The following is a 21,394-nucleotide window of genomic DNA, read 5'->3' as shown; positions in this document are numbered from 1 at the left end:
GTAACACAGGTACTGGGCGCAGACTTAAACAGGTGGGGGGCACCTGCATGGAGCCCTCCCGGGGTGGACCTTAGAATATATAGATGAGTCACGCTACTAGGAAGTCTGAAGTGTCATGTTTCTAGCATTATATTTTATTTTTGTTGGACTGTGTGCTTTACGTTGTGTTTTAGCTGCATTTAGATGAGGTAAAAGCAAGCTGAAGGAGAGCTTGAGTTCCGCCATCACCCCATGCTTCTCACCAATGAGCTGCAAACGTCTCACATCAACCCAGACAAGCCTTGAGCTCAGGAAATGGGGAGAAGGGCCATGGAGAACAGAGCGGCTCACTGCTCATTCTCGGAAGTGTCCCATGGTGTGAGCATTTCAGGGGAACGTTTCTGTCTTCTCACCTCTTGTCATGGCTGCAGCGGGCCATGGCACCTGGTAGGATGCCAAAGGGGAGGGCTGAAGACTCTTTAGCGGTCCAGTTGAAGAGATCAGAGGGGTGTGGAGGGCTTGTATTGTTTCTCCTCCTGAGCTGGGCCAGATGCATCACCTCATGACACATGGTACTCAGAGGCAGTTCACAGATCTCTGTCTTAGGGCTACTAAAGTGAAAATGGGAGGCTTCTGTAAATAACTCACAGCAATAATGATGGCGCTTACTTGTAACCCACACAGGACTGCCTCTTTTAGCAAACCAGGAGGTGAAATCTGGTTTTAGATAAAAGGCTATAGAGAAGGTGGTAGTGTGTTTTGCAAAAGGAGCCAAAGTGAGGAACCAGGCAACCAGGGGATTGGGGACTGTGTACATGCCACACAGTATAATACTCGCAGGCAAAAGAAGACTCATGGGAGGTGTCCCCGGTATTCATATTCCTTTCCAGCCATCTTTTCCATCCATCTATTCAAAGATGGCTTTTTTGGTTATTGTTGTTTTGGAGACCATCTATGTAGCCCGGGGCGGGGGGGGGTACCTGAACTTGTAATCCTTGCCCCAACTTCCTGAGTGCTGGGATTATAGGTGTGAACTACCACACCCAGCTCTGAGTTGCTCTTCGAGGCGACACCCCATCTTTTCCCTGAGCCTTGTACTAATTACTCTCAATTTCCCACTAAGTAAACAGCTGTGTGGCCTGGAGCCACTTACTCCAAAGGTCCAAAGTAAACAGCTGTGTGGCCTGGAGCCACTTACTCCAAAGGTCTGTACCCCAAGTGACTAAGGCATGTCTGTTGTCTAGATTCTAAGCCTTGGACACAGTGACAAGACTATTTGTTCTTCTTAATATCAGGGAGCTTACAGCCTCCCCTCCCACCCAATCAATCTGATGTGAAAAACATTTTATTATAATTTCTTGTATTTACAGTGCACATCTTCATTACAATCATTGGTGCAATAAATACACAAGTGTTAAACAGACCATCATCACAGTGACCTCGAGCCAAAAGGCACAGGGACGGAGGGGTGCTACCAACCCCAGCGCTTCCCCAAGATTGGTTGGGGGGAGTTTTCAGAGAGTTTCATGAGGGAGTGGAATTTAGGCCTCTCACTTGGAACAGGGTTGTGAATCTACACAGCAAATCCTAGAACATCTCCTAAAGTGACAGCTACAGATTTTCACGAATTATACCAGAAGATAGTAAGCAGAATCAAGAGGTTCAGGAGCCTCTGTGGCAAGGGAAGGCAAAGGGAAGACTGTAGAAGACAGGGCCCTTTCTGCCCGTCTAACTTCTGGGCAAGTTTCTTCTCTCTCAAAACTCATTCAGGAACACGGTTTATGGAAAGGCAGTTTCATGGCTCTGGAGTTTATGCTGGTTTCTGAGTGACAGTGTTGGACCAAGGCCAAGAAGTTACTTAAATTATGTTGCTTGGAGAAGAGCATTGTCCTTGCTGTCACCCCAGATACACTTATGAGACCCCACTAAGTCACCCATAACTCTGCCTACTGAAACAGACTACAAAGACATAGGGTTTCATCACTATGAAAAATTGTGGCAGCAGAAAAGGTTAGGTTTTTTTTCCAAGTTATAGAGAAAACTGGATTAAAAAAATAGATATTATAAAGAAATGTATACTTCAGAGCCAAGCGCCAATGGCTCAGGTTTGTAATCCTAGCTACTCAGGAGGCTGAGGTCCAGAGGAGCACAGTTTGAAGCCAGCCCAGACAGAAAAGTCTGCAAACCTCCATCTCCAAAATAATCAGCAAAAAGCCAGGCTGGAGGCATGGCTCGGATGGTAGAGTACTGGCAGACCAAGCAAGCCAAGCAAGTGTGAGGCCCTGAGTTCATCCTCAGTACTAGCAAAAGAAAAAAAATTAGAAATTTACGCTTCAAGAGAACATTCCATGCTGTCAAGATGAGACGGAGATTCAGGAGATTCCTGTAAACTGCAAGAAACTACCAATTAGGGTGATCTCTACAGTGTTCTCTCTATGGGAGGGAAAGGAAGAAGGAATCAAGTCTCAGAAACTTCCTTTGTGGCTGAAAAGAAAGAACTCAGAGAATCTTAGTAACATTCCATTGTCACTGGTCCTTCAGTAATAGGACTGCCAGCCCCTGCTTGTACAGATGCCCTCACAGAGGAATGAAGTCCGGATTCCAGGTTGGCAGTACGGACATCACAGAAGTGGCAGAAACGAACATTCCGGTAAGAGACAAGGCTCTACAATCATTTTTACTTCTGCCCATTTCCCATAGGCTCAAAAGCAAATTGGGTCATCGGGGAACTCATGAGTACTGTCAGAGAAAGAAAGCAACTTGTCTTCAAGGAATGGCCCAGTTATAAAACAGGAAATACAGACTACAACTGCCTGTAGACAGTGGCTTGATAAGCAACTTGTAGTTCCAGTTCCTTCTCAAGGGAGTTCCCCTATTCTCCCTCCCATCCTTGTCTCCTCTCTCCCCACTTTCTCTCTGCCTCCCTTTCATTTGCAACAAGAAATAGAACTTGAGGCCACCTTGCTCTAAGGTCCAATCAGTGTGTCTGACCCAAAGGACAGACTGGAGATGTCCCCAATATATTATTACAAGTCATCTTGTGTTTTCATTTTGCTTTCTGACAACCTGGCCCTTCTTATCTGGTCAGACTGAAGGGTTGGACAGAAAAGATGGAGAGCCCAGGGATACAATGACTCTGCCCAGGAAAGACACTGAGTTTTGAGAATACTGCCTAAGCAGAGAGTACACATTCTAGTCTGGAAACTTGGAGAAGGTGCAGGATTTCAAGGACAGTTGAAAGCATACCCACCGAAAGGCATTTGCCAAACACAACCGCCCAACAGGAGGTGGCTTAATTTGTGACCCACAGTCCAGCACTTTTTAGCCATCTCTCACCCAGCAATCAACCTGTCCCATCTGTGGCTCACACTGGGGGAGAGGGGGGGACTGACACCAGGGCAAAGGGGCAGCCAGCAGGAGGCCCCCTCACAAAGGTCTGGGGTGTTTACAGGTGGAGCTTCAGGAAACAGGTATTTCCAGTGTCGGGAGAGCCAATGTGTTTTGTCCAAGGCAGGGTCCTTCCTTGGACTTCCAGGGGTGCCAGGGATCTCAGGCGTGGGCCTCCATCTCCTTCTTGATGGCTGGTTTGTAAATGACTCCTTTGCTGTCACCTTTTTGGCTGCTAGAACACACAGAATACAGGGCTTGTTAGTCACAAAGGAGAATGCCCAGAGCAGCCAGGCCCAGGCCTGCAATGAGGGAGCTTTAGCTGGGAAATTCCTCTCTTTTCAATTCTCCAGTTCCTAAAAGGAAATACCTTCCCTCCCCCAAAGTGTTAATCAGACAACTTGTTTGTTTTCCAACTGTTTCATGAATGCTTAAAAATTCTATTTTTTTTTTTTTTTACAAGTCCTGGGGATTGGACTCTGGGCCTGAGCACTGTCCCTGGCTTCTTTTTGCTGAAGGCTAGCACTCTGCCACTTGAGTCACAGCGCCACTTCTAGCCATTTTCTGTATATGTGGTGCTGGGGAATCGAACCCAGGGCTTCAAGTATACGAGGCAAGCGCTCTTGCCACTAGGCCATATCCCCAGCCCCTGCTTAAAAATTCTAGACCTGCACTTTGAAGAAAGTCTCAAACTGTTCACTCCCATAATTCCTAGAAGTCTCTTTTAAAAAGACAATTTTATTCCAGGAAATAAAAGCATGTTTTAGAAGAAGCCACATGTGATAAAACATAAACTAAAGATATTAATAGCTAATGTGACGGAGAAATCAGGTTCTCCTCCATTTTCCTTTTGGCTTTTTCTTAGTAAGAAGATAGCCTTCCTGCCAGGTACTGCTCACTCACACCTGTAATCCTACTACCCAGGAGGCTGAGGTCTGAGGATCACAGTTCAAAGCCATCTCAGGCAGAAACGTCTGTGAGACTCTTATTTCCAGTTAACCACCAAAAAAGCTGGAAGTGGAGCTGTGGCTCAAGCAGTAGAGCGTCAGCCTTTGGGGTATGGGAGAACTCTAGCTCAAGGCTTTGAGTTGAGCCTCAGTACTAGCACCAAAAAGAAAGAAAGAAAACTTTGCTGTTCCTATTAGGCACAAATCACCAAACCAAGAGACTTCAAGAGACTTGTCCATGGCTGCAGGGTCATTAGCTCATTAATGAGGGGCTGGTATGCAAATCTCCAAGGCCTGGGCAGTGTCCTTGAATGACCAGTGTTTCACAGAAGGAGGCCGAAGCCCTGGTGTTTGGGGGAACAGCTTGCTAGAGTGGGAGTTCAGCTGATGGGGGGGGGCTCTTTCTTCCCTTAGTCTGCCTTTCTAGGCATACCATCATGAACCCCATGAATCACCCCTTGCTGACCCACTCACCTCTTCTTCCTTCTGAAAAGCCAAATGGCCACTGCCAGGACAATGCAGATGCCAAGAACACCAGCCAGGGCCACGGAAAGGATGATGCCTGGTGAAGAGGCAGGGACACACATTAAGCTCCTCCCCCCTTCCCCCCAATCTCTTCCCACCGTGGATGGGGTCATGTCTTAGCATCCTTGGCAAAAGATCATGGCCCCATCTGGCTTCTCAGCTTCTAGTCTTTGGCTTGGTGGACTGGCTAGAGTAGGCAGCCATTTGCAAATTGTAGTGGCTTTTCCAACAGGGCTTCTCAAAGATGCATAACATCAGCGGAAGTGCTTGTTCAAAATAGAGACTCTTCTTACGCTCAACCCTCAAAAGAAACTCAGATTCCATCTGTTTGATGTGACACTCAGGAGTCTCCATTTTAACCAAACACCTCCAGCGGATGCTTGTGCACAAGGTCTGGAAACCACACTTTGAGCAACCCTGGGCTACAGAATCACCTACTTAATTCATCTTTGCTCGATGGATTGAAGTCCCATTGGGGTGCCTCTATCAGTTTGGCCTCTTAGATTGCACTGTGCAGTCCTAAGCAGTGCCCCAAACCCTAGCCCATTGCCCAGGTCACATGGCCAGTCACCTGACCTTCACCTGACACTGGGCTGAGGTGTGTTTTACAGGCAGTGTTCCCCCCACCCCCCAACAACTTAACAGAAGGTCTCCAAATAGGCTGAGTGTACACATGCTGTAGATTGATTAGACATTTCATTAGCAGAATATTCGATTGGCAGTTCATCTTTGAATTAAGAGAGTGACTTGAGGGTAAGGCTGATAGTAAAGAGGGGACCAGGAGCCAGAGCGACAGCCAGAGAGGAGCAGAGAGGATTGGCTGGAAGGATCACAGACCCCAATCACACTGAAAATCACCGGGTTCACCCAGCGGAAGCATGCACAGCCTGCCGGCCACGTACCCACACTCAGTCCTGTGTCCGGAAGCATTCCCACTTAACAAGGGGAGGAAATAGTGGAAGTTAATCCAGAGTCAAACCATACTGGAGGAGACTAGAGTGTTGAGAAGCCCGCTCTTTGTTCATGTGGCGGGTGGTCACCCTTGGCTCCCTGATGGGGAGCAGAGGATGCCTCCGTAGAGATCTCCACTGCGACGCCCCCTTGCTTTGCCACTGAGATCCTGTGCGAACTCAGGCCAAGTGTGAGATGTCAGCAGAGGACGGCGGCTCCATGCTTGGGCCACTCCACATGTGGGGAAGCAGACCTCCCTTCTCCTATCCCATGGCCAGAGTCTACCTGGTTCCCCAGAAGCCATCAGCAGCTCTATCCCTGTGCTTCCAACCTACAGTCTTACAGGGGGCCTACAGAGGCAAGGCTGACCCTGTGCGGCCCTAGTCAGACTTCCCCCCGGTGGACTCAGCTCCTGTGAAAGCATGGAGCACTGGCCATCATCACCCCAAGTGGCAGACAAAGTGGCTCCCCAGCTCAGGTTCCCTGCCCCTGAACATGAGGAACAGTCTGTGACTCAGGGAGGTGCTGGGGTTCGGAGTGTCCCCTGGGGAAAGCATCAGGTGTTTGTATAGCATATACTCAGTCTCTGCCTAGCCAGGGGCCCCTGCACAGGGCAACTTGGTGTTGGGTTTTTGTTTTTGTTTTTGTTTCTTGTTTGTTTCGTGCCGGTCTTGGGCTGAACTCAGGGCCTAGGCGCTGTTCCCGAGCTGTTCAGCTCAAGGCTAGGGCTCTACCACTTGAGCCACGGCTCCACTTCTGGCTGTCTAGTAGTTAAACGGAGGTAAGAGTTTCATGGACTTTCCTGCCCAGGCTGGCTTTGAACTGTGATCCTCAGATCTCAGCCTGCTGAGTAGCTAGGATGACAGGCGTGAGCCACCAGTGAGTGCCTGGCTTTTGGGCTGTTTTTGTTTAAAGTACGGGAGACCTTGGGCCTTAGGATAGTAAACAAACAAAAGAAAAGCCCTGGCCCTGGTTTCTTTCCCATGCTCTGTGATGAAATACCCTTTGGTTCTTTCTTCCTAAATCTCCAGACACTTATAGTGAATCATTTGTTTTGTTTTTTTGCCAGTCCTGGGGCGTGAACTTGGGGCCTGAGCACTGTCCCTGGCTTCCTTTTGCTCAAGGCTAGCACTCTGCCACTTGAGCCACAGCGCCACTTCTGGCTGTTTTCTATATATGTGGTGCTGAGGAATTGAACCCAGGGTTTCATGTATACAAGGCAAGCACTTTTACCACTAGGCCATATTCCCAGCCCCTATAGTGAATCATTTATTCCATAGTGACCTCGATTATATGAGAGTCACACAGGCCTCCACAGCTGAGCAGCCCCCTTCTGTGACTAGAGCTGGCACCTTCGTGCCATGGTCTTAAGTTGCTGGGCAAAATCTGTGGAGAGCAAGGTCCCTGGGTGGGACTCTTCTCCTGGCCATGGGACCAGCCAGCATGATGGCTTCTTTGAAGGGACAGTCTGGTTCCTCCCATCCCCTGTGCACTGCTTTAACTGGACCAGGCCCTGTCAACAACTGCATAGTTTAATCCAGTACTCTAGCCCAGGCTTGTACTCCTTGGATTCAATGAAATGAGCCCAAGCAGACCAGGAATGCTCCAGAGATGGATACAAGGGTCATTTTTAGCTAAGACTTCCATACAGCCCAAACAAAGCAGCTTGACTGAGCAAGCCAGGAGCCTAAGGGCCAGGACAGGAATGCTAGTGGAATGTCATCTAGCAGTCATGTGGGTGCCTGCTCATGACCCCCCAGGGGTGGGGGTGGGCTGGGGGGCAGGAAGATGTGGCTAGAAAGCTGCCCTGCTAGCCAAGGCAGCACCAACCATCAAGGAAGCAAGGACCTCTCTGCCAAAGTGCTTGGGGAGGCAGAGCCAATACATCTGCTAAGAGGACAGGGAAACCCCATGAGACTTTGAGAGCACAGAGAGAACTACCCAGGGCGACTGGAGAACTCCAGGCAGGAGAGAGAAGCCAAGCCTGAGGAACTGGGCTGCCATAGAGAACAGGCATTCAAGATGATGTAGGGAAGGGCAGAGCCAGAGGAAGTTATATTATTCGCATCAAACAAAGAAATGGCGTATTTCTAACCAGGGTGAAGACAGGCGGTTCTTGCCAAAGAACAATGGGACAGGGAGAAATGATGGCAGGCGGGGGGAACAGAAAGGGGGGTCTCCTGAGCTGCCTAGTGGGGAGTACTGCTGGGTACACACAGTATCCTTGGGTGAGAGTCAGGCACATGATGAACATACAACACATAAAGCACAGAGATCCAGAGAACGGGGCTGTCACACACCTGGTCCACAAAGGCCCAGACACCTAGAGAAGGTGTGGAGCTTGCCTCAAGGCCTCGCTACCTGTTCTGGCTGGCTCAGGAGCTGCTGTCTTCACTGGCGTCTGGCTGGGCCAGGGATGCTGGTGGCCTGGGTTTGGAGGTCTTCTGAAGCCCCAAGTGTAAGTAAGCACAGACAAGTCCAGCCCGAGGAACAAGTGCTCATTAACACATCTTGGGGGTACCTGGAACAACAGTCTAGTATTTTCTAGCTCTGTCTTCAAGTCTGATTGTGGACTGTACTCCTTTTTCCTTTCAAAGTCGTATTTGAAAATAGGGACTTTTTGTAGGTTCCATATTATATAACAAAAATATACACATTCATGGATGTATCTTTGGCAGTCTCATAAGAGAGGCCAGAAGAGTTTAGGATTACCAGGGGTTCAACTGTTTAAGTACCTGACATCCAATTTAGGCTGGTAAGAACTCTTATTATGTGGTTACAAACCATAGAGTCAACAAGTACAATGCTGGTGCTGGTGTTCTCTTTGGATAATGCTTTGGTTAAAAAAAAAAAAAAAGCCAACATGGAATCAGGCTTCAGTGGCTCATAGCTCTTCAGGAGGCTGAGACCTGAGGATCCAAGTATAAAGCCAGCCCAGGGAGAACAGTCTAGAACACTTATTTCCACTTAGCCAGCAAAAAGCCAAAGGAGAGGTATGGCTCAAGTGGTAGAATACCAGTCTTGAGTAGAAAAGCTAAGGGGCAGCATTTAAGCCCTGAGTTCAAGCCTCAGTATTGGGGGGAGAATAAAAAACACCACCAGATGATACAAGGGAACTAATTTTATGTAATTATCATAGGGTCTGAGGGCTTTGTCTCCCATATTGCAGCAATGGAGGCCCAGAACAGAGAGCGACATTGTTCTGAGGGTCTGAGTCCTTGTGCAACAGGATGCTTCCAGGGCCGGCCCTTGGCGCTGTGAGCTGCCTTCTCTGGCCCAGGCTGAGGGAGTGCCGGGCGGTGGGATGGGGCTGCCATCCCTGTCAAGCCAGGGACCGCACCGTAGCATTGTCACTCACTAGGCAATGTCCTCCCGTGCCTTGAGAACTCCACAGCGATCTTTCATTTTTCAACACGTAAGTTAATTTTTTAACACTATAGGGAAAAAAAAAGACTTCCCTACAGTTTGACAAGGGGCTGGGCCCAGGGGGCAAGTCAGTCTACAGAGATGACACTGGTGGGGAGGGACAGAGGTCACTCACACCCTTTCAGCAAGTTCTTAATGAGCACCCAGCAGTGCCCGGCATGAAGATGGAGATTTCAAGACTCCCTTTCTAAGCAGCTTGTCGCGTGCATATAATTTACGCTCATCTTTGCCCTGCCTTCCCTTTCCTTCTTTCCTCCCCTTTCTTCACTTCCTCTGCCCCCTCTTTCCTCCTTCCTTCCTCTCTCACACCCTCCTTTCTTCTCCCTCCCTCTTTGCCCCTTCTCCCTTCCTCCTCCTCTCCTTTCTTTTCCTCCTGCCCCTCTCCCTCCTTTTCTTCTTTCTTCTATTCCACTCTTCCTTTCTTAACAACCTGGTAACAACAACAACAACAAAAAATACCCTGGCGTGGGCTGGGTACTATAGCAGAGCTGAATGAGGTGGTCTGGCTGCACTCAGGGGAACCCTAGTGTCCCCTCCGGGGGAACAGAGGGGACTTCTGGGAGGATGTGATGGGAGGGGGAGAGAGCCACTCCTGCCAAGGGACTAGAGCGCGTACCACTGTGCTGAGGGGGCCAAAGGATGGCTACTGCAAGGAGCTGGTGTGGGAATATGGCCGGGGTGTTCCCAAGGGCAAGTCCAGCCTCTGCCTGACCTCTTCTCCTGCTCTTGTCCCTGAACATGGTTGGCTCTATGCCAGAGGTTTGTTGTCAGGCACAGAGGAACACACATGGACTCTCTGCCCTCATAGTGTTGGGTTGTGCCGGGCTCAGGACATGCGCACTGGGAAGGACTGGGGCCTGACTTCTTGGCACATCTGACGAGTACGGTGGGTTCTTCCCTCCCTCCCCCCGCCCCCCCCCTCCGCCGCCCCTCATCCAGCTGTGGGGATTTGAGGGTAGCAACTCCTCTGGTTACTCACTTGGATACTTTGGAAGAATGGATGATATTCTTCCATCAACTCCCTTTTATTTATAAATAGAAACTTAAAGAAACACAAGGTCATTAACCATCGCACATATATTCTTGTCTCAAAAAATTAATTAGCCATCTTAGCTGGGTAAGAGTGCTTGCTCTTTTCAAGGGTTTCTAAAACTACGCAGGTCCCTCTGGGACAAGCAGATTCGAACCATGCTCTTGTGCACGGGAGCCCTCCCTCCCCCTTGGCTGTCCAGCATTCTTGCCCTAAGTGCACGTCCAGGCACTGGCGCTGGCTGCCCAGCAGGTGACATGCAGTGGTTTAGAGCAGTTCCACCAGAGACATGATTATAGAAACTTTCGGCCTTCTTTCCCTCGGCTACCTTTACCGTAATATGTTGAATAGAGGCTCAAGAAGCCAGGCATGGGGGTGCATACCTGTGCTCCCAGCTCTGGAGGGGATGGAGGGAGGAAGATCGCCATCCTTGGTTGGAATAGGCAAAAGAGCAAGACATTTTCTGAACGATAACTAAATCTGAACGGACTGGGCTCAAGAGATACAGCACCAGTCTAGCAAGCCTGAGGTGCTAAGTTCAAGCCCCAGCACTGCCAAAAAATTAGCATTTATGGTTATTAGCCATCATCCTCAAGATCCATAATGGTGGGCTGGGGATATGGCCTAGTGGCAAGAGTGCTTGCCTCGTATACATTGAGGCCCTGGGTTCGATTCCCCAGCACCACATATATAGAAAACGGCCAGAAGGGGCGCTGTGGCTCAAGTGGCAGAGTGCTGGCCTTGAGCAAAAAGAAGCCAGGGACAGTGCTCAGGCCCTGAGTCCAAGCCCCAGGACTGGCCAAAAAAAAAAAAAAAAAAAAAAAGACCCATAATGGTGATACCATTGCCTGGGGAAAGAGGTCAACCTGAGCAAACTCAGAATTGAGCCAGAGCTGCGAGCCTCCGCCCCCTGGGTTGATGTCTGTTTGGGTGAGCTTTGTTCTGTCCTCAACTAGCTCATTGGATTCCATGAAATTTAAACTGGACCCCAGGTGAGGGCCCTCTTCAGGAGCCCACCTTGAGGACGAGCACCAGTATTGCTTGGAAAAGTCACTTTTCAAGAGTCAAAAACAAAACAAACAAACAAAAAACAGTGCCCATCATGACTTTCACCTTTCCATGCAGGCATTTTAACCAAAGGCAACAAGAAACTATAAGGGAGAAAAGGTTTGCCAGGAGCCAGGAGCTCTTGCTTCTAATCCTAGCTTCTCTGGGGATTGTGGTTCAAAGCCACCCCAGGGCAGAAAAGTCCATAAGGCCCCAAATGTCAGTTAATAGCAAGCATAATAAGTAAACCTGCTGTAGGGCTTAGCTAAACTGCACTGTTTCTGAGCATAGTTTAAAGCAATAGCAAGGTCAAGGTAGACAAATGCATTTGGTAAGACCTCAGACCCTTGCCCTAAGCCCTTGTACTCTCTCTCCTAAAAAATTTCCTTTCCATTACTTTTCTCCTGGCAGAATGTTTGGACTCCATACCTCTCGTAACTTCCAAAGGAAATCCTGAATAAATAGACCCTCATTCCATACTTGACTCAGTGGCAGAATCAAGACATAGAGCCTCAATTGCTCAAGGTTCATGCTGACAAACAAGCTCCATCATAAACCTGCAATGCGAGGGCCTCATGAATGCAGGTGCCCAAGGGCAGAGGATGGTGGGGTTCGCTCCTTAGAGACTGACTGCCTTTCCTTTGCTCCTTGGAAAGCATCCTTCCATGCTCCCCGGGCATCTAGGAGGAGGGAGAGGCCACATTTCTATAATCAGCCTCCAAATGAACAAGTTTGTTTTGGATTGCCATGGGTTCTCACCCCAAGGAGAAGGCTGAGCCCAGCCTGGGCTCCCAAAAGCTGCATCTCTGGTTGCGTCATGCAGAGTAGCCAGCGGCAAAGCTGCGCTCGAGCTCTGATCTTAATGTCCAAAGCCCACAGTCGGCAAGCTTTTGCCTGGAGCCCTCCCCATGGACCCCAGCCAGGTATGGAGAATCTACTGAAGCACTCTGCCACAAACCTGCCTGCATTGACTACAAGCAGCTGCTTAGACCCAAGTCAGTCTAAGAAGATGGCTAATTATTCCCAAGGCTGTGGTCCATCGTTACAAGTGGGCGTTACTTTTAGATGTCATAATCAAGTTCCTGCCCGGTTTCTTCCGATCCTCTGTAACTGCCCTCAAATATTGCCCCTGTAATGTAAAGTCAGGATTGGCAGTTGTTAGAATCATAATATATCAGCACTGAAAGGACTCATATCACTTCTCCAGCCTGGCATGGTGTGGCTAAGAAAACCAAGGAGAAAGAAAGATCTTGCACACATCATATATCCAGGATAAAGCAGTGAGGCCTTGAACCTAGGTCTCCTGACTGTAGAGACAGTATGCGTTAGTTCCCTGTTCCCAGGGATGCATATCGATTCAGAAAACAGCTGATAATAGAATCACACGTAAAATCCTGCTTCGTCTTTGTGGACAAATTCCTTCATTTTTAGGCAGAATTGAATATTATTTAAGAATTGAAGTGGGGCTGGGAATATGGCCTAGTGGCAAGAGTGCTTGCCTCATATATATGAAGCCCTGGGTTCCATTCCCCAGCACCACATATACAGAAAACGGCCAGAAGTGGCGCTGTGGCTCAAGCGGCAGAATGCTAGCCTTGAGCAAAAAGAAGCCAGGGACAGTGCTCAGGCCCTGAGTTCAAGGCCCAGGACTGGCAAAAAAAAAAAAAAAGAAGAATTGAAGTAAGGCTGGCATCACTGGCTCATACCTGTAATCCCAATTATTCAAAAGGCTAAGATCTGAGGGTCAATGTTTAAAGACAACCAAGACAGAAAAATCCATCAGACTCCCATCTCCAAATAACCAGAAAAAAAAACAAACAAACAGCTAGGCTACACAGGTTTGGCTCAAGTGGTAGAGTGCCAGCAATGAACAAAAAAGTCAAGTGAGAACAGGATACCCTGAGTTCAAGTCTAAGTACTGGCACGAGAACATAAGAATCCAAGAAGCTCCATTTAACTCTAAATATAACATGGTCTACTTAGAAGAATAGGAGAGAGAACGCTGTAGCGTAGGGAGTATCCTAGGAATTCAGATCATTTTCGAGAAAAGCAGTGCGTAGTCCTGCTCACACAGATTCTCAATTGGCTGCTTCACAGATTCCATTTTCAGACCAAGAAACTAAGGAGAAGGGGGACAAAGACCTTGAGTAGGTCTATCTGGAAAGAACACAAAACACAGACCGTTGGGGCCAGTTCTTAAGTAATTGACAGAAGACATAATTCAAATCATATGAATGGATCGAGTCAGAAGAGCAAGTTTCTATTGCTTTCAAGGGCCTGTTAACAGTTTTCATCTACAACTGTGCTGTGTAGGTTGGTTATAAAATCACATACTAAGAAAGAAACAAAAACACCAAAAAAAAAAGTGCACTGGGTAAAAGGAGGAGACACGGATTGCCCAATAAATGGGTTAATGGGTCATCTTTAAATCTGAATACCAGGCCCAGTTGGTCCATAAGTGACATGAAAAGAGGAAATGAGACTGGCACAGACCTGCCCTGCTTTGGGCCACTGAAGATTCCCCATGTTGGGAAAGACGCAAAGAATTGCCAGTGAGAAAGGAGGCTCAGAATCTCAAAGAAAGACGTGGGCTCTGAGAGCCTCCACATTCCTTTCCCCAAGCCCCAGGTTCCAGCAGCAGGGAGGAGGCACTGAGTAGATAAAACTCTATGTTCTTTGGGGAGTCCCGGCATTAAAAGCCTTCGTAATGGTAGGAGTCAGCAAAACCACTAAGCTTTGTGCATCTGGAATATGTATTCTCCTGCTTATGCATGCTTCCTGAGGGTTAGACAAGGCTGTGAACCTAGGTGCTTTCTCTTGCCCGTGGGCTGTCTGTAATCCTAACTACTCAGGAGACTAAAGTCTGAGGATCACAGTTCAAAGCCAGTCTAGCCAGACAAATCTTCAAGACTCTATCTCTACTTAACCATCAAAAAAAAAAAAAATCTGGAACTCGGAGGCACGGCCTCTGAGAATGTCAGCCAGAAAGACTGTACAAGAGCTCAATTGGAGCCCTGGCACCAGCACAAACAAAACAAAAGGCCTAAAGTGAAAAATGAGGAGTTTGATCTCATCCAGAAGGTCTTATCACATTGTGGGGGGGCATTCTTCAGGGCAGAGAACTCCCCAGGAACATCTGGCTCCCCATTTGAGCGAGAGTTCTGATCCAAGTGCTCTGAGGTCCTGGCCTGGACTTTCCTGCCAAGGCTCAGTGAAGCAGAGAGTAGTGGACTCCCCCCACCCGCCCCCCAGCTCCTCAGTGTCCCCTGGTTCCTTCAGCAGCTGTGAGCTCTTAGCCAGCCTGCTAAGGATACTGGCGTCAAGAGACTGGCTTCCTTGAAAGTAGACAGGGCCCCGGCCCCCTCTCACCTTGTCGGAAGGAGATATACACCAGTCGCTCATCAAACTTCTGCACCTGCCGGAAGTTGTTGACCATTTCCCTGGGGGAAGGGTCGTCTACATGTGTGAAATACAGAGCTGTCTCCAAATCCAGCAGCTGAGGAGAGGAATGGACACATACCATGGGGCAGAATACTGTTCCCTACAGGAGGCAACTGGGAGAAGCCTCTAGAACCAGTCCCTGTGGTGTTTGGTAAGAGATGGAAGAAAAGAGTGGGAAAGCCAGAGAACTGCTTCCACACGCCCCCCCCCCCCCCGCCAGTTCCTAACTCCAGCACTCCAAAATTGAGTTCCATCCCTGCCTGCCAAAGTGTTCCTATTGATTGATTATTCCAGAATCAGGACCCGCAGAGGGGAAGCTGGAAGGACAACGACACCCACCTCCCAAAGCATCAGGATAAAAGGTCATCGCCTAGGCCCACCCGCCTGCCCACAAAAGTGATGCAATTGGTTGCCAAGGCAACTGGGTTAGGATGCCCACTGCTTCCCCACTTGTCCCCACGCCCTCACTCCTGTCCTCCCACGGGCTGCCATTCATCTGCGATTTTTCCAGTTCGGCGAAGCTCGTCAGAAAGAGCATGAGTGACAGTGCAGAGAGTGAGGCAGTTTGGGGTGCCTTTAGATACTGGAGTAAAGGGATGAGCCATGACTTGGAACTCAGAAGATCTGACTTGGGGTCAGGTCTCAGAAATGGTTCCTGAGGACTTGGTGGCACCCAGTTGGCACTAGACTGCGAGATCCTGGGGGAATCAGCCCTCTCTCGGGGACTCTGCTACAGTCCCAGGACCTGTTTGTTATGTGGGTGGGGTTAGCCTGATGCTACCAATGGAACAGGCTCTCTTCCTCCCTGGGAAGTGAAGACCATCTAGTCACTAGGAGTGTGTGTGTGTGTGTGTGTGTGTGTGTGTGTGTGTGTGTGTGTGTGTGTTCTGGGGCTTGAACTCAGGGCCTGGGTGCTATCTTTTCCTCTTTCAATGCTAGGGCTCTATCATTTGAGCCACAACTCCATTTCCAGCTTTTTTGGTGCTTAATTGGAGATAAGAGTTTCCACAAACTTTCCTGCCCAGGCTGGCTTTGAACTGCAATCCTCAGATCTCAGCCTCCTGAGTAGCTAGGATTACAGGCGTGAGCCACCAGCACCCAGCTTCCTTCCAGCTCCTTTAAAAGCACTGTGAGACATGTGCTCATTTGCTAGCTTCACCTGATAGCTTCTCTTAAAGCTCAGCCTGTAATTTCTGCAGCACCTTCAGGCCCAAGTCCTATTGGGAGAGGATTTGAATTGCTTTTCCAATGAAACTCTTAAGGGGAGAAATCAAATCACTGATCGCAACACGATATATGGCAGGGACCAAGATGCTGCAGACTCCGGCATGGATGGTTACCTGCTTCTGTGAAATTTGCACAGGGTTTCGGAAAACTGTCCAGAGCACAGTGGGGTGGCAAGGAGGGGTGGTCAGGGATCCCTTGTAGCGGTAGAACTCATCAGGCTTCTCCGGAAGCAGTTCTTCGATGTTGAAGCCTGGGATGAGCATCTGCTGGCCTGGAGGGACATGGTAGGGTGACCGTGTCAACCTCGCTGCCTCTGGCACAAGTGTAGCTGATAACGGTGACTGGGCCTCCAACAGTGAACTTGACCTTTCTGGGCCATCCAGCCCAATGACCTTGCTACAACCCCGTTCTACCACCAGCTGCTCTTAGCCTGGTGAGCACAGGTAGCATCTGCCCCTGGCATTGTTTTCCTCAGGGTCACACAGTCACAAAGACACTCTTGTCTAATAGTGAATAAGAATGCAAGGACCCTCACCTTTGTACCTTACATGTTGAAGATGGCTGAAGATCTTGTCATAGGATGGATTGAAGGAGCCCATCTGCAATGGAGACCAGGCAAGTTGAGCTGGGATAGAATCCCCTCTAGGCTGAGCCACACTGACAGTCCCCATTAGAAGGGGGACTGGAGGTGTGTAGCCACCACTGCTGAAGTCCTCCCCAAGGGGCCACCTTAGGAGGACAGTTGGGTAGACTTGGAGGCTGTTTGGAGTTAGAGGATGGTCTTGACTTCTGACACCAAATGGCATCCAGATTTCAGCTTTAAGGCATCAGGCTTCATTGTCCCAGGGCGTGAACTTGGGGTATAGGGTGTGCTTCCTGGTTAGATGTGATCCTGAAGCCCACAATCAGAATGTCCATCTAACACAACTTAGGGGAGCTCTGAGCCCACAAGCCAGATAAGTGGGCACCCTGGGAAATGAAGCATATGCTGTCTCGGTGGGTAGAGAAAATGCAAGCTAGTCAGGAGTCATTTCTGATTTCTAGGATTAAAGAATGCAGGCCAGGGCCCATACACAGGACAGAGCTTGAGTACCGGGACTGCACTCAGGAGCTTCGTGGGGCAGTGCAATTGTCCCCTCGCCTGCTGCTCCTTTTCAGCAGCCTGTGCCAGGATCATACAACAAGGCTGAGGCTTGTGTTTCTTTTCTTCCCCCACCCCTCCCCCAAGCCCTGGGGCTTGGGCTCAGGGCCTGAGCACTGTCCCTGGCTTCTTTTTGCTCAAGGCTAGCACTCTGCCACTTGAGCCACAGCGCCACTTCTGGCCGTTTTCTGTATACGTGGTGCTGGGGAATCAAACCCAGGGCTTCATGTATACGAGGCAAGCACTCTTGCCACTAGGCCATATTCCCAGCCCCAGGGCTTGTGTTTCTAATGTCAAAACAAACATGTCAGACAGGCCCTGGTGGCTCACGCCTGTAATCCTAGCTACTCAGGAGGCTGAGATCTAAGGATTGCACTTTGAAGCCAGACTAGGCAGAAAAGCCCGTGAAACTATCTTCAATGAACCAGCAAAAAGCCAGAAATGGAGGTGTAGCTCAAGTGGTAGAATGCCGTGAGCCAAAAAGCAAGAGTTCAAGGTCCTGAGTTCAAGCCCCAGTACAAAGAAAGAAAATGAGGAGGAGGAGGAGGCGTGTCATCTCTGTTGTCTAGCCATGAAGGTGCCAAGAGAGAACATCTCCTTTAAGACATGGCCCTTATTACTAAGGGGTGGGCATAGAATGAAGTGCCAAACCCAGATCTCAGTCCTGCTCCGAATTTCACATTAAACAAAACAAAACAACCTCTCCAGGCATCTCTTACCTCAATGAGAACCGCAAGGACAGCAAGGCCTTCTGACTTGTCACTGGCAGTGCTGAAGTCGGGGTAGAGATCTGAGTTATAATGAACAATGTGCAGCTGCAGTAGGAGAGAAGCCATCAGGGGACAAGGGACTCAGCAGGAAACTTAGGCCTCTGTTCCTCCCTCCCCATCAAAACAGACCCAATTGCCCCTTTCCCCCCAATCTTCTCCAAATAGCAAATTCCACCAGGACATACTGTGTCTATTTGACTCACTCATTGGTTTCCCCAGTGTCTAATAGGCTGTCTGGAAAGTTCCACAGGCAATAGAATGTTTGGATGAATGGGTTTCACATTAACCATGAAAAGATTTGCATACTTTGGAGCTCTTCTCTCTTCTGAGTTTTCCTAATTACTGTGGAGCCTGGAAGAAAGTGGCCTCTCTGCACTCTATGTGGGAGCAGTGGGTAAGGGCAGGAAACTTCTAGGTGTAATTTAATCATAATCAATATAACCTAAGACATGTGTTTATTTCTCTGGTGGCAAAAATCACTGCCAGCATGCTGCCTGCCATTTATTCATTTATTCATTCATTCATTGGTTTGTTTGTTTTGTGCCACTACTAGAACTTGAGCTCAGGGCCTGTGCTCTCCCTGGGCTTTTTTGGTCAAGGCTGGTGCTCTACCACTTGAGCCACACCTCCACATCCAGCTTTTTGGTAGTCAATTGGAGATAAAAATGTCATAGACTGGGGCTGGGAGTATGGCCTAGTGGCAAGAGTGCTTGCCTCGTATACATGAGGCCCTGGGTTCAATTCCTCAGCACCACATATACAGAAAATGGCCAGAAGTGGCGCTGTGGCTCAAGTGGCAGAGTGCTAGCCTTGAGCAAAAAGGAAGCCAGGGACAGTGCTCAGGCCCTGAGTTGACGGCCCAGGACTGGCCAAAAACAAAACAAAACAAAAATGTCCTAGACTTTTTTTGCCCATGCTGGCTTTGAATGAAGATGCTCAGATCTCAGCCTCCTGACATAGGTGTGAGCCACTGATATCCCGCTCAGCACGCCATTTATGTAAGTTTTATCTGCCTTAATGTAAAAGGTCACAAAACAAAATGATAAGTCATGAATACAGACTTTTAACTTCACAAAAATAAAATGGTGCTTTTTTTCAGAGCAGTAATTATGTGTTGTTGTTGTTATTATTATTATTATTAGTGCTGGTCCTGGGGCTTGAACTCAGGGCCTGGGTGCTGCCCCTGAGCTTCTTTGGCCCAAGGCTAGCGCTCTACTACTTGAGCCACAGAGCCACATCTGGCCTTTCTGAGTGGTTTATTGGAGATAAGAGTCTCTCAGACTTTACTGCTCAGGCTGGCTTTGAACTGCGATCCTCAGATCTCAGCCTCCTGAGTAGCTAGGATGACAGGCATAAGACACTGGCATCGAGCTTATATGTGTTATTATTAAAGAGACGTTTTTGAGAAATTCTAGGTTTTCAAAGTCTAAGTATATATTAATTACATCAAAAATCACACTGATGTTTAACCTAAAGGGGGTCCCTTCATCTGACCCTTCAGAAACTCTTATTAATAGGTCTACATGTACAACACATGAATTTTTATCTATACTTTGCCTTTCAGACTATGACACCTTGATATTTTTATCTCTATTTTTTCCTACCTTCTTATCCCTTTTATTGAAGACAGCTTAATATCCACATTTTTAATTTGTTTAGAGGGGGGCGGGGACTGGTACCGTGGTTTGAACTCAGGGCCTTGCGCTTCGTTGACTTCCTTCCTCACAGCTGGTGCTCTACCACTTAAGACACCCACTAGCACTGCTTTTTGCTGGTTATTGTAGAGATGGAGTCTCTTTGACTTTTCTGCCCAGGCTGGCTTCAAGATCCTCCAGACCTCAGCCTCCTAAGCAGTTAGGGTTACAGGCATGAGCCATTGGTGCCAGGCATATTTAAAAACTGTGTCAGGTTATTGCTTCCTCTTAGCAGTTCTCTACTAAGGACTTTTCAGGGACCCTTACCTCACCATCTTTCTCTCTACAGGATAGAGCCTGCCACATTCCCATACCAACTTGGTCTGGCATGGGTTTGAGAAACAGAGGAATTCTGTCCTTTTCTTTTTTCTTTTTGCCAGTCCTGGGGCTTGAACTCAGGGCCTGAGCACTGTCCCTGGCTTCTTTTTTACTCAAGACTAGCACTCTGCCACTTGAGCCACAGCACCACTTCTGGCCTTTTTCTATATATGTGGTGCTGAAGGCTTGAACCCAGGGCTTCACGTATGCGAGACAAGCACTCTTGCCACGAGGCCATATTCCCAGCCCCTGGCCTTTTCTTTTTTTATAGCAGATCTTCAAACTTGTAGTCTATCTGAACACTAAATATATTCAGAATAAATCAAGGGGTAAAGGCTAAGCCAGGCTAATGGGAGTTCTCTGTTATACGGTTTTATAGCTTTCACCAGTGGTAACAATATTCCCGTAATACCAACTATTATTTAGGAGGTGAAGCTGGTAAATCAGAGTCCAAGGCCAGCCCTGAACAAAAGCATGAAACCCTATTCGGAAAATAAAGCAAAAACACTTTGGGGCTGTGGCTTAAGTGGTAAAGGGCTTGCCTAGCCAGCACAAGACCCTAAGTTCAAACCTCAGTCCAACTAAAAAAGTTTATATAATTGTATAGTCTCCATCCCATAGAGCCATTGTTTACAAAAAGTCCCCATAGAGGAATTGCCTCTAACTGTCAGCCTGAAGTCTTTTCTCTAGCATGAGCACTTACGGCTTATATTCACCAGGCTCTTGGTCCGATGATTGGCTTGATAGAAGAGATCACAATAACTAGAAATATTTTTAAATGCATGAACCCTCCCCGTCTACACCCTAACTCCTTTATCCCTTATGAGGGAAATAGAATCCTCAACGTTGCAATTAACCTGGAAGAAATTGCAGCTGTTGAGCTTCAGGGAAGGGCCTGCTCTGAACTGTGTGAGCCTCCAGAAATGCCAATCGACCGGGCCAGAATGCTATCGCCTCCACACTAGTAGCCAGACCTGTAATTAGCCTGAGACATTAAGCAGTTCAGCAGTTATGAACAGAAGAGAATGGTCATGCCATAAACCTATCATGGGCTGCAGTAGCACTTAACTCCTTCTGTTTATTTCCCTGTAAACACTCAGGGCAAACACTCCCAGCTCAGGGCTGCAGGAGGTCTGAAATGGAGCAACTGGGCAGCCTCCCCATCGCACCCCATCGGATGCTTGTTTTCCTGTAACATAGCTTGATGGTGTGCTGACTTTCCAAACAACCTTCAGTGAGTCTCCGATGCCTGTGAAATCCTGTACCTTATAAAAGTCACTCATGCTTGGATTGGTGGCTAAGTAAAAGGGTGGCCCTGGCCTAGACTAGCGTCCCTGTGTTCTCGAGCACGACCTCCTGTCCAGGGAGAGGAGGAGAGGTGGGACGGGGTAAACTATTGTAGACGGCATAGCATGTAAAGACTTCATTGGGGTCCCGCTGGGCTATCTGGGGAGCCTGGCCTTCTCAGGGGCATCGCTTGGTAAGAGACAGAGACACACTCAGCACTTTCA

The 21,394-nt window shown here is 48.5% G+C and overlaps 1 protein-coding gene across 4 annotated transcripts in view; it reads right to left on the bottom strand.

The window, feature by feature from the left end:
• Positions 1–1,308: 1,308 nt before the first annotated feature.
• Positions 1,309–21,394, bottom strand: part of Ca12 (carbonic anhydrase 12) — a 54,959-nt gene continuing 34,873 nt past the window's right edge. Inside the window, exons 5-11 of one of the 4 annotated variants that reach the window (XM_048331707.1) lie at positions 17,821–17,916; positions 16,496–16,559; positions 16,074–16,231; positions 14,662–14,788; positions 5,741–5,773; positions 4,788–4,875; positions 1,309–3,601 (exon numbers count right to left, since the gene is read on the bottom strand). In XM_048331707.1, coding sequence (XP_048187664.1) covers positions 3,529–3,601; positions 4,788–4,875; positions 5,741–5,773; positions 14,662–14,788; positions 16,074–16,231; positions 16,496–16,559; positions 17,821–17,916 — 639 coding nt within the window. In that variant the 3' untranslated portion in view covers positions 1,309–3,528. The remainder of the gene's footprint in view (positions 3,602–4,787; positions 4,876–5,740; positions 5,774–14,661; positions 14,789–16,073; positions 16,232–16,495; positions 16,560–17,820; positions 17,917–21,394) is intronic. The other 3 variants (XM_048331708.1, XM_048331709.1, XM_048331710.1) reach the window with 3 other exon arrangements.

Source organism: Perognathus longimembris, chromosome 23 (assembly GCF_023159225.1).
Source record: "Perognathus longimembris pacificus isolate PPM17 chromosome 23, ASM2315922v1, whole genome shotgun sequence".
Classification (NCBI taxonomy): domain Eukaryota; kingdom Metazoa; phylum Chordata; class Mammalia; order Rodentia; family Heteromyidae; genus Perognathus; species Perognathus longimembris.
Note: the sequence above shows the minus strand (reverse complement) of the source record. Positions and strands in the feature narration are given on the sequence as shown.